This window comes from Accipiter gentilis, chromosome 6 (genome assembly GCF_929443795.1).
Source record: "Accipiter gentilis chromosome 6, bAccGen1.1, whole genome shotgun sequence".
NCBI lineage: Eukaryota > Metazoa > Chordata > Aves > Accipitriformes > Accipitridae > Astur > Astur gentilis.
The window spans coordinates 38,796,439-38,813,027 of record NC_064885.1 but is presented as its reverse complement, the minus strand read 5'-3'; the positions used below and the strand labels follow the sequence as shown (position 1 = coordinate 38,813,027).

Genomic DNA, 16,589 nt, shown 5'->3' with positions numbered 1-16,589 from the left:
ACCCACAGACCAGGTTTTGCTGCCACGCTTTGCCCCCATCAATCAATTCTGTTACATCAGTTGCTGGAAGTAGGTCATGCAGCATACAGCAGGACCAGCCCCGGGAAAAAGAATCCAAATTCTTAATTCAGAGACAGCGGCTGCCCAAACTGATCAAGTGCTGTAATTTGAGGGCCTCTACGCTGCAATCTTCCCTAACAGATAATTAGCAAGAGCGTAGATGAGTTAGACAAAGCATTGTCGTCAGGAGCCTTTGGGGGTTTAGTGCAAGGCACGTGGTCGGGCTGAGGCACTGTCTGAGAGCTGACTTAAAACATGTGGGCTTTACACTCCAAAAACTTCAGGAAATTGCAGATGGCTACAGTTGGGATGATCCCACTAGTTCTGTTCTCTGCAGGCTTCCGAAAGACACGTTGTCGTCAGGGACTGGTGGTGACTACGGGCCGGTGGCATCCCTTCAGAGGACACACAGGTCTCTCACCTCTGCGCCTCGGCTGATCCCGCTACCGCTGCCAGAGAGCTACTTCTCCACTCACGCAATATTGGGGTCACCCAAGGCTGGGAAGCCACCACACAGGGTATCCAGTGGGGTAGAAGAAGTAGAAGAGAGCAGAAGTTCAGCTAGGGCGTTTTTTTAGAGGACCGACTTTAACGGTTTGCGCATTATGTATTAAAAGAGAAATAGCTGACACGTTTTAATATGGCTAAAAGCAGCTTAAGGGGAAGATAATTAAATACCCAAACAACACACCCCACGCCAAATATCTCATTTACTACCGTGGACGTTCAGAGATGTGAGACTCTGCTTTGGAAGGTAATGGTTTAGACCGGGGACATCTACTTAAAGACGTGACTGAAAATATTAGTTATCGGGCAGGATAAGATTTGGGCTACTCTTCTCCAACATCTTTGCTTGGAAGTAATGGTATTTTAAAACCACCGAACTAAGTGTGGACTCAAATTTAAGCCCCTGTTTGGCCTCAGAGTAATATTCTGATTTCTCAGCTTAAATTTGTTGTAACTTCAGACTTCATCCCATGGGAATTTCATTGCTATTTATGTCAAGGGGTTATATTTGGTGGGTCTGCCCATTCCCTTAGAGCCTGCTTCCCACAAGAACTAGATAAACGGCACTTGCAAATATTGCAAGTAAACAGAAACAAATCTCATTCACATTTATGGACTTATTTCCACGCATCATTTCACCTGATAGCACAAAAAAGAACCTGGATGAAGGTCCTGTAGACATTAATACCACACCACAACATCTAAGGTATTTCAAAACATAATCCTGAGGCCAGCTGACTGCTTCCACAGTGAGTCAATTCTGTATGTGCTGAACTCCTGAAAGCTAATTAAAAACATTAATTCAAAAAATAAGGTGGGTAGATTGGGATCGAGTCCTAAATTTTGAAATGTGCTATTCCAGTAAAGAAATGGCAAAACACAACAAAACACATTCTTACTCACAACCCTGGCATTGTTTATGTAGGCAGGAACTTTGGGAGGTATAATACTGCACTTACTTTAAAAAAAAAATTTATTCCAGAAAAACCACTTTCATGTCATCCTCCTAAATGCATGTTTAGGTTTTTAGGGATCATAGCAATTCCACTTGTTTTTTCTTTTGTGGCCAGTGGGAAATAGTGAAACCATTCTTTCCCCTAAATCCTTTTTATTCATTTAATAACTTGTAAATTCTTGGTTCACTTAGTCTGATACAAGTTTCAAAAGAGCCATCTTTCTGAGACCACGGTCGTGCATTTTTTCCTCCTTATCAGTAGGATGCACAGGCGTAATTTAACTTGCCTAGTAAAGTCATTCGTAACAATACCTGCACATAGTTTTGGTGAAAAAAAGCTTTTTGGTAAAAACCATGGATTTGGAGAAAATGAAATGTGTTGTGAATACACGATCCTGTTGCTACAGTTTTGTTCAGATTTTATTAAGGCATTCAAAAGAGCCACTGCTGGAACTGGATGCTGCTTTGTTTTAGCACAAAATTACTTAATCTCCAAAACTCTTCCAGAATATCTTTTTCTCACACATTTATTAAAACCAAAATCTCTTAATGGCACATTTCACATTAAGGCAAAGGGGATTTGCTTCCCAGGAACACAAGCCTTCCACCAAGCCCCACACGTTATCACACCCCATCCCCTTTCCCCTCTTATCTGGAATTTAAGGATGCAGAAGGAGGAGGATACATTACCCCGGTGACGTCCATAACCTTAATCGCAGCAAGCTGGCCTGTTTTAACATGACGACCCTGCAAAAGAAAAGGGAGAAGTTTGTTTGGTTTTGCTCGGTGGCAATGTTTTCCTCGTGGTGAACGACATCCTTAAACAATCTCCTTGTCCTGGCAGCATCTGCACTTTTTTTTTTTTTTTTTTTGCTTTTTCAAGAGCATCTTCACAGCAGCCATGATGGGAAAGCAATTCTCTCCCATTCCTCCTGCCATTACAATTAATTAGTAAAGGGCCTTCAGTGCTGTATTTTCCTGGCAAACAAGTGCTGGAAATATCCTTTAACGCTCAGCCATGCAAAAAAACCAGCTCGGGGCCTCTCCGGAGCACGGAGCATGACTCGGCTGGAAATGGTCTGCTGGAGCTGCAATGATGGAAACGTGCTGGCTGGGGTACCCACACGGCACTGACTTCGGTCCCCTCGTGTCCGAGCCCCGGCTCTCACGGACCTGGGGACACACCAGCAACTCCTAGCCTGCAGGGCACCATTCCACGCTCTGTCCGCTAATTTATTTATTGTGCAAAAACCTCGGTTAACAGGCTAGAGAGGTTTTTTAAAATCAGATTTGCTTCTTGGCTGTGGAAGCGACGCTATCTTCAGCACTGGCACAAGCAGGGAGTGTGCATCTAGAGGAGATGCTCGAGAACCAGGGCAGAAAGAGAAACCTCTCGACGCATACGGTCTCTCTTTGGTTTTCAGCGGTTGAAAAATCAGCAAATCACTGCAATGAACTGCTCGTTGCAGAGTGCTCGACTACATTAATCCTAATGGAAAAATGCCTGGAAGCGATGGGGAAAACTATAAGAGCCCAAACTGTTGATGGGGTCTTAAAATCAACACAACTGCTATCAAGCAAGCCAATTCCCGGCCTTTCCTCCTCTGCCGAGAAATGGATCACGCAACATCGTACCAAAATTGCTCATACCAAATTATTCCCCCTTCTCCATTTGAGGGCATGTGCTCTGCTTACAAACAAGGCAGAGTCAGAGAAAAAAGATGCTGCTTCTCCAGGAAAACCAGCAGGCGCCGATTCCAGCAGGCAAGCTGGGAGGCAAAGGGAAACATCCCTATTTCCCAGTCACTTCTTACTATGGGAGCAGCCCAAGGCCCCATCACACGAGATACGGCGTGGAGGACACACAGGGAACGGCAGCTCCTGCCCTGCAGCATTGATAATTAACGCATCAAGGACACAACGAGGAGCAGAGGCTGAGAGGGGTCAAGCTGCAGCATGGGAGAAACAGGGAAAAATACGAGCTTTTCCTTAATTTCAGGCTCCTCCGCACCCCCCCACCAGCGTGCTTGTTGATGAGCTGGGGTTTGTGCCCGGGTTTCCCAGCCCTCCTGCAGGTTAGAGATGGTCTTTCACACCATCTCGCTTCCAGTGAGAACTCCAAATTACCAGACATGGGCACCTCTCCCCAGCCCCTCGGGTTTCCAGGCACGGTGCTGGGGAGCAAACCCACGCGCCGGCTGCAGAGCAAGGCGGCATCATCCTCTCCAAATTTATGACTTCACCAGGAAGCCAATTCACCCACCAGGGCTCCTCGCTCATTTATTAACACAATTTATATGTCCTGAGCAACCGCATGTTCTAACAACGGAAAAAGAGCTTTATTTTAAAATGTGCAACATTCAAAATAAGAAAATAAAATGCAGCCCAGCAGCACCAGGCTGCAGCTGAAGCATCCCCTGCATGTGGCCGTCGGAAAGGAGGGGCATGTCGCTAGACACCATCTATTTAGAAAGCGTGATCTGCAAAAATGAATCCTCCCCTTCCTAAATTCATCCTCGTTTGCTTGGCCAGGAAGCCCCCCCGCATACCAGCTCTTTAATTAAAGCCAGCAGAGCACCAGCAGGGGATGTGCTCGGACACAACCACGGCACACTGCATCCTCCATGAAATGGAGGAGGGAGACAAGGCATTTCAAGCCATGTACTTGCTAGTTATACCCGCCTTCATTTGACATATCACCGCCTCATTTTGTATTTTAACAAAATGCCCCGGTCTTGCTGCGGTGGAATGCTGCTGCCTACCTCCGATACTGGCCAAGGGGAAAAGGAGCCCTGCACGCCCACACCATCATTCTCGCAGGGATCTGCCACTGTCCCATACACCTCCCAAGTATTTACCGATGGACGTAAGATATTAATATTGCGTGAACATTTACCAAAACAAAATAAACCGCTTTGAAATGTATGTTAATGTAAGCCATGAGGGATACTTAGTCATGCAAAAATCGGGCAAAGTAGAACCAATAAGTATTTAGCCTTGGAACTTCAGAACAAAGATTTGCTTTTCATATAGTTTGCTTGCATCGATGGTTTGTTGAGCTTCATCCCAGCAGATTTCAACCTCCATCCAGGGAAATTAGGCGTTTCCTCACCAGTTAACTGTCCCTTTTAATTGAACATACCTAGTGCTCAGCATTGATACTTGCAGTGAAACCATCATATACAGTTTAGGAAAAACAGTTGATTTTCACCCTACTGCAGGCGTTCTTGGGTTTACAATACTGATACAGGCAGGTTAGAGAGAGACACTGAGAGCTGAAAGTGATAGATACAATACAGCAATAAAATTAGCATCTGACCTGCACACATTAAAAGATGTCACAGCAGCAACAAGCCCTGTCGATGACATTAGCCACCAACCACCTCCTGCACATCGGCCACGCAGCAGTAAGCACCCATGCCCCGGCAGCCTTTCCAAAGTATCCAGCTGGACCAGGCAGTGGAGCCTTTTCTGCCAAAGCCAAAGCAAGGTGAAATTGTTAATTAATGCGTGGCGAGTGCTAAATTCTCCAGTGTGCACCCTGAACCGCTGTTAAGAAGCTACAAATGGGGATTGGGGTAGCGAGACCAAGAAAAGTGCCAGAAAGCCCCTGTTGCAATATGCTTTTACCTCCTGCATGTCCTCCACACATCAAAACTTGTTGGCTTTTTCCCTTAAACCACTGCCAGAGCAGAGGCCTCCACAAAAAAAACGCAAAACAACGGAGCCCAATTCCTGCTCCTGGGGTGGCCTCTGTTCCCCCAACAGCAAAGATGTGAGTCAGAACAGGTAAGACTGCAAGTGCCTACACAGAATTTCAACAGAAATTCTCTGCTTTTTCAAAATTCCTCCTTTTTGGTGCCCCTGTGCTTGGGAGCTCACCCTGGGGATGCTGGAGAGGGTGCAGCTACCCAGAGGCAAAGCCTTCAGGAGGTCAAACCCTTCCAGGATAAAGCAGTCACCTCTGAGCCTTCAGACCACACCAACAACATCATTTTTGGCAACAGGACCAAAGGAAGCTGAAGGGGAGCAGCAATCACGGCAGCCACCCTTGCCCCCCGCACCCTCCTCACCTCCCACCTGCTTAATAATCTACGTCAACAGCCCTCGGTTGTCTGCCTGCGGAAAAGGAGCTGATCTGCTCTTTAGCAATCTGTAACATTCTGTCTTCTCGCCTTCTTTGTCTCCTGGCATTGTTCAGGATTTTTCCGCTTGTTGATGGCGGGTGAGCCGCTTCCAGCTGCTCGTACATAAGAGCGAGAGATGCAAGAGGACCGGCATCCTCCCAAAGCCCAAGCTGCCACGACACCCCGCCATCCCACCACCAGCCCCATCCTGATGCAGGGCTCAAACTCCTGCACGGCATCACCTTTGCTTTGGACATAAGCATGGATTTACCCACGTCTCCCTCCCCGCTCACGCAGGGCAGCGATTGAACCCCCCAGAAGTTGAAGGAGAGGAAGGAGAAGAGATCTCCAGGACGCACTTTCATTGCCCCATGTTGGCTGTTCACAATAAGCACCGCAAGGTTTGAAGGACCACTGCCAGCATCACCTGGGCTCCCGGAGGTCTCAAATACACAAATATCCTCCAACATCTCCCTGCTCCTTTCCCTGAAGCAGGTTTTGCGTCTGGCTACGTGATGTCCTGGCTGAACTGCTCCATCTGCTTCCATCTTCATAAATTGGGCACTGTTACAGACGCTGTGATGGCTGCGACGGCATAAAACAAATAGGAGGAAATCAGAGATACTAAAGCGTTTTTCCCCTTTCCAGATTTGCTGACAAGGTTCACTTGGGTATAAACCCACATTTCAGCCTCAAGATTATTGAAGCGTGAACTTCAAAGCTGCCATGGTTTTTAATTAAACATCCATCTGAGCATAAATTCATGCTCCTAATTACTCTCAAAATGTTATATCAACTATCACTAACTTGATAATGTCAAGTATTAAGACTAATTTCTGCAAATGAAGCAGGCACCACAAGTTTTTTCTTCAAAGGTTGTGGTCCTCACACTCCATAAAGCATAATGGACCAGCACCCGATGGGAACATTGGTAAACACTTTTCACATCAATTGATGCATTCAGGCATTATATTTACTAAATAAACAAACCCTGGCCTCAATATCAGCCTTTGTACACAAAACCTGCATATCCTGGCCCAAAATTCAAGTCCATATTTTAAGGACAGAAAGAAGATGATTGATTGTTGCTTTTTGAAATTTTGCTTGCACAAGCATGGATTTCACCTTTAAGCAAAACCTGCCATTTCTGTACCCAGAAATGTATCCCACCATATTTACTTAACTTCTGCTCTCTGCTCCTATTCATTCAACAAAATACATGACCCACCACCTGCTGCAACCAGTGGGACACAACCAGAATTGTCAATCTCTTGAGAAAGGCAGAGCTCCCATTTTCTTCAGCTGGGCAGAGCATTGTCTCTTAAACCTCCCAGTCAAGGCACTCAGCCTCCAACCCCCCATGCATACATAATCCCCACAGCAGGCATTTAATGGAGTAACCCTGTTGTACGTCTGATACTTTAAAGCAAAACACTTGGGATCCAGACATTTTGCAATGCCCTAGTCATGTAACATGTAAATATGTGGGATTAGGGTGCTCTTGCAAGGCACTGCAGAAATATTGACACGAACAGCCTTGCTGGGACCAGACCACAATACCACCCCTCACCGCTGAGAAAGTATAACCCAAGAAACACTCCGTTTCATGCAGAGGTCTCAGTGCATTGAGACAAATAACAAAAAGTCTCATAAAAGTCCGAATATTCCCACTGTGGCAGGACAGAAGCCTCCCAACTAATCTTCTTCCATTACATTTTTGTTGCAGTTAAAATACCAAGCTGATGCCAGCAACCCAACAACTGCCCTTTCTACTGGCCAGCTCCTGCCTTTAAACCGCGCCATTAGACAGCACATCCTCCACACCACCAAATTCAGCACGCACATATTCTTCCTACAACGGGACCGGCGTGGGACACCAGAGATTTTGCCAGATGAGAAATCATCAGTTCAGTTTTCTACGTTAACATTATAATTTCTGATGTGTGCTACTTACAACAAACTCTTTGTCAAGCTCTACTTCTGCAGGCACACCGTCAAGGTGTTCACTGGTGAGTCTCATCTCCGGACTCTGTTTCTGCATCCCAGACCTTCTGCAGTGGAGCTCTCCTGGGATGGGCCAGAACTTCACGCAGGTCCCTGGTCCGGGTCCTGCCAATTCCTTTTTTTCCCCTAGTTCGAGGCAATTCAGGGACTCCGTCCAAGTTGAAGCTAAGCATGAAGGCATTTCAGCACTAACACACTGAAAATTGCATCCAATTTTTCCTGGGAGAAGGAACTTTGCCTTCCAACAGGAGCTGTGCATCCGAACTGCCATCCTGCAGTAAATTAGACCATTTTATAGCACCTGGTGTGATTTGTTCTCGGCTTTTACAGAGTATAGGCACGTTTATATACTTCATTTGCCATTGAAAACAATCTCAAGGGTGCCAAAAAAACCCCCCTCCAACTAGTTTAAGGAGCTAAAATACTTACTGATGGAAAACCAGGCTCATCCTAGCGTGAAAATTCAGCAGTCTCCGAAAGAAGCGGTTTTATAAATGATGTGCTCTAGGTTTGCTTGGTTTACACATCTCCGCAAACGTATCTAAAATAAATCCATGTCTCCGAGAAGGTAATTAAAACATCAGATACTCTAAATATCAGGTCAGCATAAGAAAAAGTGAGTCATACCACAGGATGGGGAAAAAGTTTATTTTAACAAAGAGTAAAATATCAGTTTGATTAAAACAGATCAATCATGAGCCAAACCTTATAGTTCCTGCCTGCACTCGACCCCAGATACTGGCAGGGAGATTTCAAGCCAGTGGGGACTCAGGACAACCCTGCAGACTGGGGACCGGGTCCTCACCCTGGCCAGGGACTCAACCCCATCTCACTGCCTTTCAGCCAAACACTGCAGCAAAACCTCTGCCCTTTGCAGCGGGAGCTTGTCCTGCCCTTTTTGAGAGAAATAGCATGACCACGATGACAGCAGTACATCTCCCTCCAATGGCACACATTTCCACCTCTCTACCATTTCTTGGGTTCACAAACAGCTTTGTGAGACCTTCAGAGTGTTCCCGCTGCCCCAGGGCACTAAAGGACACGACTGACTTGATGCAGTTTCTTTCCACTTAGAGCAAACTCCACCTGCTTCTGGGGCTACCTAAAACACCCTCTCTTCCCCCCAGGCTTCAACACACTCTCTGCAAACAGCATCCTCCCATATATACAGCATGCCTGAAACTCCAATGCTTTGACACCAGAAATGGAAAAATCTAGGAAAAAGATAAAAAGGTGCATCCAATGTTCGACATCTCATTTGCTGGCCAGATGATGTTTCCAGAGCTCCTCTGTTCTCCTGAGCTCTCCTGCAGAAAGCTGGTTGCTCACTCAAGCACGGCTCTTTACGTCTGGCCAACCTGCTGCTACCCCTTGGGCTGCTTTTGGAGAGCAGAAGACCTTCGCTAAGCAGGACAAGCACAAATTTCACTCATAGTCAATCCTCCCTTACATCTGTCATCTTTTCTAACATTTTAAAAAGGAAAATCCTGGAAAACATTCAAAAAAACTCAAAAGAGAAACAAAAATAAAGTGGATTTGGGGGGTTTTTTTTGTTCTCCTCAGCTGGGCATTTTTATTAATACTTCAGTTTGGACTGAACAACCAGAGCTTCCCCTTGGAAAGGCATAAATCCTCTCCCAGCACAGACGTCTAATTGCACAGGGCCAAGCTAATGCTCTGTGTTGACCGAACAAAGCTGACCTTTGGACTGAAGTATTTCTAATCCTCTGTATCAATCCAAGCTCTGATCAGGGCCGTGCAGCTGGGAGAGCTGCAATTCCATTACTGCAGCTCCACAATAGGTCTGACGTTAAGTAAAGAAGGCAGGATTATTAGATTAACAAGCTAAATTGTTAAATTAGCATATTATTCATCTCCAGAAATAACATGCACTATATTATACAGGTGAGCAAGACTATAATCTTATATTCCTTTATGTATATAAGGGAAACACATCCTTTACACCACTTATGCCGTCCCCTATCCCTCTTGTAGTTCAAAGGAGGTTGCAGACACCAGCCCTCTTCCAGCTCAGGAAGAACTGAGAGGTTTCCCTCTTCCATAGATAAAACCATCAGCCCAAGAGGTCTTAAAACAGCATCAGAGATCCCAAATTCTTCCAGAAGTTTCTGTAGACAGTTCCTCTAGATGTGGCTTGCACCCTTTCTAATTCCTACCCAGGGAAAACCATGGGTTAGAAAGCACTTTCCCCTTCTCCGCAGCATTACCACCACTTAAACTGGCAATGGGGGGTTGCGTATCTGCTCCACACTCACAGCAAGGACTGTGCACAGATTTTGTCCACAAGCATTTGAAGCTGTAGGTTTTGACGAGCTGTGCTTCACGGTCACAGTAAATCTTGTGGCAGACCAGATTTCAAGATGTTTCTGCATTTGGTGGGGCTTTGCCAGGACACAGGAACCAACACCGCTCTCCTAAAAGGAGGTCAAAGCCTCAACAAGAGCAGGTCTAGGCTGGAAGATGAGTGGACTGAGCATAACAGCATGGAGCAGAGACAGAGATCAACAACTGATAGCAAATACACCAAAAGTGGGTTCAAGGAGCAGCCTACGGAAACCTGAGGCACCAAAGAGAGATGATCCTGACAAAGAGCAATGTATAAAAAAAAGACAGACAAACAGCACCTTAGGAAAATATTCCCAGAGCTGGTCCCACGCTGCAAGCAGTAGGATTCAAAGGAGCAGCAGCAGGATGGAAGAGGATGGAGATGCCACCGGTTACCGCTGGACCCCTTGCAACTTTCCCAAGGCCCTGCGCGAGCTTTGCTCTTTGCTCCGGCACCCCCAGCACGCCCAGATCCGACACGACAGCTCCCAGCACAGGGGCAATCCCCACGATGCTCTGCCAAGGGGAGCAGAGCCCATCGCCCGCATCCCCCCAGGGCAGGGAGGGCAGCGGCCGGTCCCTGGGGGTGCTCCTTCCCCCCCCCCCCCCAGCCCGTCCTCCCTTTGCCCCCCGGTTCCTCTGCTTCTCCGCAAGCACACGTTTTTGCAGCTAAAAGAAGGCAGTACAGTCTGTTCCCAATAACATTAGTTCATGACAGCCATGTTATTACCACCCTTTAACACCCCCACTGTTCTTCTGTTTCACATCACTGCCTATTCAACACTGCAGTATTCATAACTAAAATTAAATCTCCGTTTAGGAGACCCACAAGGCACCCTTTCACACGGGCCGCGTCTCCAGGAGCAACACCAGGTTGCTCCTTCCAAGCCGGAAGCACGGAGCCACGGAGGGAACGGCGCTGCCCACGTGGGCCAGGACCACCCAGTCCTCGAAAGGGAGATGCTTGGCTCTCGAGGGTGGCCCAAAAAAGACACAGCTTCCTCCGATGGGCCAGGCTATCCCTCCAGCTGACACCTTCCTCCAGACCCTTGCTGCTTGACACGTAGCAGGAGACCACCACAAACCTGGCCAGGTCTGGACTGCAGCAGGGAGATTTCGCATCTGCAAACACCAGGCAGACCCCGATTTCCGTGTCCTTTTGCTATATGCAACCCAGTTTGCCCCATAGCCAACCATTTCTGCATGGTCCCGGGGCACCTTGGCTTTATCGTGGCCACAACCACACTGGTTTCTGCGTTCAAACCCAAACTCCGGGATGAGCCCACCAGCTTCAGGGCACCAGTTCCCATCTGAGGTGAAGCTGACCCTGAGCAGGATACAGGAATGGATGTCCCAGGACACCAGGGAGCTCTCTAAGCCCTTCCCTGTAATTACTGGGGCTGCTCCTGACCTCAGACTATACGCTTCAGGATGAGAGCGAGCTGCTGTGTCCAGAGCTCCGGGGCACCAGCAAGGTCTCCACCACACAATGTGCTTTTGCAGGGCTGCTGCTGTTTCTTCTGTATTTGTAGAAAAAACGGTACTTTCAAAACAGATTGCTCTGAACGCGGTCCCTGCTGCAGGGCACAGAGGGCTTAATACCTGCAAATGCGTGCTGCCACCTCCCGTGGCAATTCATCCCAGAAGACTGGACAGACGTAGGTACCCCTCAGTCTCCTCAGGCTTTTGGTACCCCATTTATCTGTGCCACGGATTGAACAGCTGCATTTCAATACAGGAAGTTTCACTTGCTCTTTAATCCATGCCCCAAATCAGTAACTGTCTTGCAAACTGCAGCTGAGTTAAAAAAACGGCCCTTGCGGAAAAAACACTACACACACTGATGGAAATGTGATTTCTTGAAACACCTCTTCAGTGCCATCTGCTTGACTTCGGCTCTAGTTTCATAGTAGCAAGATCCAATTTTGGAGGTGGCACGTAAAGTGCAAGGTGGTTGTTCAACCAACAAACAGCGGAGAGAACCACCTCCCGTGAACCTGAGTGCTCAGCACCCTCCCTGGCAGCAGGGACGGATGGCACTGGTGGCAGGAGGCAGCCACAAGGGAGCCAGGTAACACAGAGGTATCCGTTATGTAAAGCTGAACAAGAATTTTTATGTTTTTTTTGTCTCTGTGTAAGGAAAACTGAGTATGAAGGAAAACCCAAATCTATTCTTGGTGATTTCCTGACTGTTTAATCCAGGAAATTTACCTCTATGGCTGTCAATGGTTTTCCACGAAGGGCTTCCATTGCATTTCATCAAATTGCCAATGGCATAAAACGACCGTGTCCCCATCTACATGAATTACCCAAGCTGACTGTGCAGCCCAGCCTGCTTTCCCAGCCCGAGTTTTTCCCGTCCCTGTTTCTCCATGTAACTGCAGGGCAATATTTCTTTTATCTCAGGTCCCAGCATGGTACAGCTGTGGATGCCCACATCCCCCCATGGCCCTATGTTTCTCTGCAGACATGATGACCCAGGATGAGCTCCCGGGGTCCCACCTTGGATCTCTCCAGATCTGATAACCAGGCACTTCAGCAGTGGTTATCAAGGCACTTAAAGAGGGCTCTCACCTCTTTCACCCACAGCACCCAGCTCGCAGAAAGGAGCCTGAACACAAACCCACCGAGTTCTTCTGTGCACCAACCCTAACGCCCCAAATCCAGGAGAAATTTGGGCTGAACTTCTGATGTCTAGTCCCGTTGCTGGTAATGGCTGAACCTGCAGAGCAGTAGCCAGGATATTTGTCCAGTTACCTTGAACCAATTTCTAAGCAAGCCATCCTTACAACCCTTCCACCGCCTCACTCTCTGAACCTCTCCAGTCCTGCTAACACTTGGATCAGTTCAGGTCTAACCACCTTGACTCCCGACCATTTGGCAAGGCTGACTGGCATCTGAGCCAATTTGTACATTCAGGCTTCATTCCTCATCAATCATAAGCAAGACTCCCAAGTCCCTGTCTCAGAGTGGTAGAAATAACAAGAGCAAGCCAATAAAGGTACTTACGTTTCATGGGGCATAGGATAAAATGCGACAACTGCCAGAAGCTTTCACGTTCATCTCTTGGGTGACTCAGGTCTTAGCATTAGGAAAATAAGTATAAGAATGACATAAGTAACCCCACATCTAGTGCTACGGAGGACTGAGGTGCTCCCCGGAGCCCAATGACTTTGTAACTCAAGATACTGCAGACCCTGTGCTGCACGTTTCTATCTATGTCAGCTCAAATATCAATTTTAGACCTCATATGCTTGAAGGCAGATGGGCATTACACTCTCTTTTATCCAGAGTTGCCTCCAGGATTTTTGGCTGCCCTGAGCAGCCTTGACAACTTACTGTCCATCCTATCCTACTCCAAGTCTCTTACTGTCAGTAGCCAATAAACATTTTGCAGTGCCCATGTTCTACTGATTTAAAAGACCCAGCCATGCCTAGAGCAATACTATGTGATATACACACTAATTCAGCTGTACAGGGCTACATCAAGACTTTCATGTTGTCTGCTGCTTTAAGCAAGTCAGGCACTGGGTAGCAAATTTCTAGGACCACTTATTGGAAAAGGGAGCCCGAGAAATGACATGTAGACCCTTTATCCTTGTATTTGCTTTATGTATGTCACACGTGCATTCACTGCTTTGTCTGGGATAAAGATGCGATTTCCGACTCTGCTGCTGAACAGCCCCACTGTGGCTCACCTTCTAAGCCAACCCTGCAGGTTAGGATCAAAGTTGATCAGCAGATTAAATTGCATTGCTTTTATAGCTTCTCAATTTCCAAGCCTCCCCTCTCAAGCAGGAATTTCGTACCCTTGCACTGGCTAGGCAAAGCTTTTCTACTAAGAAATAAAGCAGCCAGATCACTGCCTTTCCCTGCCTTCCCCGACAGACCTGCAAAATGGACCTCGCCGCACCCGACGACAACGCAGTGGTCCTCATTTCTCTGCAAAATGGGTGCGAGGGCTCCTCTAGGAAAGGAGGGAGCCCTAAAAGATCCCACAAAGCAAAAGCTCCCCCCAAAAAAGCTCCGCACACGATCCCCATCCAGCCTTGCAGCAGGCAGCACAGCCAAGGCAGGGGCTTTAGCCAGAGATTTGAGAGCAGGCAGGAGAGGAGGAGGACTTGGGATTAGCAGGGGAAGGTTAAGCCGGTACCAAGGATTGCATGGAAACAACACAGCTCAGGAACAAGTGGGAGGAGGCCAGAAAGGACCGAGTGTCCCCGCTACCTCATGGACACGAGGGACGAGCCCAGTACCGATGCAGCACGTCGCTATTTGGTAATTAAGGGACTGCAGCCACTGCCCGACGCGCTTATCAATGCAGGAGGGCTATCTAGCCACTAAGGGTCCTATTTACAGAGAAATAACATGTATAGACACAAATCGATGCTGTACAGTTTAAAGGAACCGTCTGAAGGCTATCGATTTTACTCGCTGTTATTTGCAAAGTAAAACAAAGCAGACAAAAAAGCTCTCAAAGCAGCCCAAAAAGCTGCCTGCAGGCAGGGCGCCTGCCGGAACGTGGGCAGCTCGGAGGCTGCCTGCAGCTTTGCAGGGAGAACACATATGGGCAGGGGGTGATCGCCTTTTATTCCACTGGATAAAGATCTTAGTGGAAATCTGAAAGGCTCGGCGTGAAACCTCATCCACAGCTAATCCAAACCTCACACGGACTATGCCATGCTGTAGGCACGTCAGGAAGGACCCAAGGCCAGGTGCTGCATCGAATCACACCGCGAACCTGCAATTGCAGCTGTACCAAGAGAAAAAAAATGAGAAGCTACTGCTTTATAAGCATCCCTCTGGACCGGCTGCTTCCTTCTCCTACCTAAAGGCACCTCAGGCCACCCACTCCCCTATGGCCAGGACAACGTGCCACCCCTCCGGGGCCACCGCAGGCTTTTAACCCTTTCCCAGCAGGTTCAATGCTTGCTAAGCACTAAAAGCCGCCAACATGTTACAGGCAGATTCATATTAAGAATTCAAGATCTTTCCCAGCAGTGAGAGCTGGCTGCAGGACAAAACCGCAGTTTGGCTTTGCTGCTTGGTATTCAGGGTCTGGGCATCCGTAACAGAGCAGGCAAAGGTGCTACATAAAAGTCCACCGATGCACAGGAGCAGAGCACCTCCCCGTATTTTTCCAGAGGAAAAAAACCCAACCTGCCAATTTGCCTGCTCCTTCGAACCCCCACAGCTGGGGGTAAGTTTTAATACACTTAACAGGATGTATAAATTCCCTTTATATTAGATCCTTGATTAAGTTAATGTTGATTTTTAAGTACACCACGGAGTCTTAAACTCCAAGGAAGGAGGGAAAGCGCAGCCAGTGATGTGTGGCGTGGGCCGATTTCCCGGGAAGCGGGGCCAAGGCCGAGCCAAGCAGCTGGGCGCTATTCCTGGATTCTCACCAACTGCACTCGACCTTGGGCGAGAGACCGCACTCTTTGCCGCTCAAGTTTGTCCCCCAATAAAAGGGGTAAAGTAATACCGCAGCTACCCCATAAAGATGATGCAATGCTTGATGCTGTATTGCAAAAAGCCTCCAAAGCCTTGCCTAGACGTAGAAGCAAGTTTGAGAACAAAAGTTGTTCCTCACGCAGCCATACTCTGCATTAGGGCCCTGATTTGCACCTTCAAACAACAGCGCTCTAAAAATTCTTAGGGTTTTTTTTTTTTCTATAGGAGAGGGCTTTCATTTTCCCAGCAGACTTACAAAAAATAAAAAAAAAATAAATAAAAAACCCCACCATTTCTTTACATTTGTAATTCAAATGCTCCTACACAGCATTTCCACACGACTGCTTAAAAAGTGCACTGGAAATTGTAATTAAAAGCTGATCTTCTTTACAAGATGACTCAGGCTTCTGCAGGCTTCAGCCCTGGCCTCAGACAGCTCCGCCAGCAGAGCACTGTTTCCTAACGGCACACAGCGAGCTGCCAGCATTTATCGAAGATTAGGGGGAGGTTTGCTTAAACACGAAGGGCAAAAGACAACATGAAGTTGTTATCACCTAATTTCTGGGCGGCATCAGAGGGGAAAGGAGCAGCCCATGAGAGCAAAGGACGGAACCCCTCTCTAGGGCTGGAGGAGGTGGCTCTGCAAACAGGGGAACGATGTTTTCGCTAATGGTTTTAATGGGAGAAGCCATGTCACAGCGTGAAAGGATTTTCCCACAGGACCTGGCAAGGGTCAGATTAAAAACCTCAACGCAAACAGCCGCGGGCCCAGGGAGGTTGCCAGTGCCGTGGTGAATGCATGAGACTTGGCTCCCTCCCATTTAGGCACAAGGACCTGCTGGTCTTCAGCATCTCCAAAGAAACCACTGAGGAAGGGTCCCTGCCTGCAGAAGGGATCAGAAACACCGAGCTGGAGGCAGAGAGGAGATTAGGGAGGGGGAATCCAGGGCACCTTTGTTTCCAGGGTCCTTACCCAAACCCAAGGGCATCCCAAGATCAACTCAAGCCAATTGCAAAAGATGAGAAGAGATGGGAACCACCTCGCAACCCACCAGCGAACCACTGCTGAGGACCTGGCTCTCGTCTCCAGTTTCTCCATCCTTTACAGCAGCCGAGACGCTGCCTTGTATGAA

At 47.7% G+C, this 16,589-nt stretch overlaps 2 protein-coding genes across 7 annotated transcripts in view; one reads left to right on the top strand and one right to left on the bottom strand.

Moving 5' to 3' along the window:
• Window positions 1-2,297, top strand: part of SKIL (SKI like proto-oncogene) — a 237,469-nt gene extending 235,172 nt beyond the window's left edge. The window contains exon 8 of the transcript XR_007506445.1: window positions 2,284-2,297. The gene's annotated coding sequence lies outside the window, so the exon portion shown is untranslated. The remainder of the gene's footprint in view (window positions 1-2,283) is intronic.
• TNIK (TRAF2 and NCK interacting kinase) overlaps window positions 1-16,589 on the bottom strand; it is a 169,551-nt gene that overhangs the window by 76,112 nt on the left and 76,850 nt on the right. For all 6 annotated transcript variants that reach the window (XM_049803969.1, XM_049803973.1, XM_049803970.1 and 3 more), the window contains exon 3: window positions 2,213-2,269. In XM_049803969.1, the coding sequence (XP_049659926.1) occupies window positions 2,213-2,269 (57 nt within the window). The remainder of the gene's footprint in view (window positions 1-2,212; window positions 2,270-16,589) is intronic.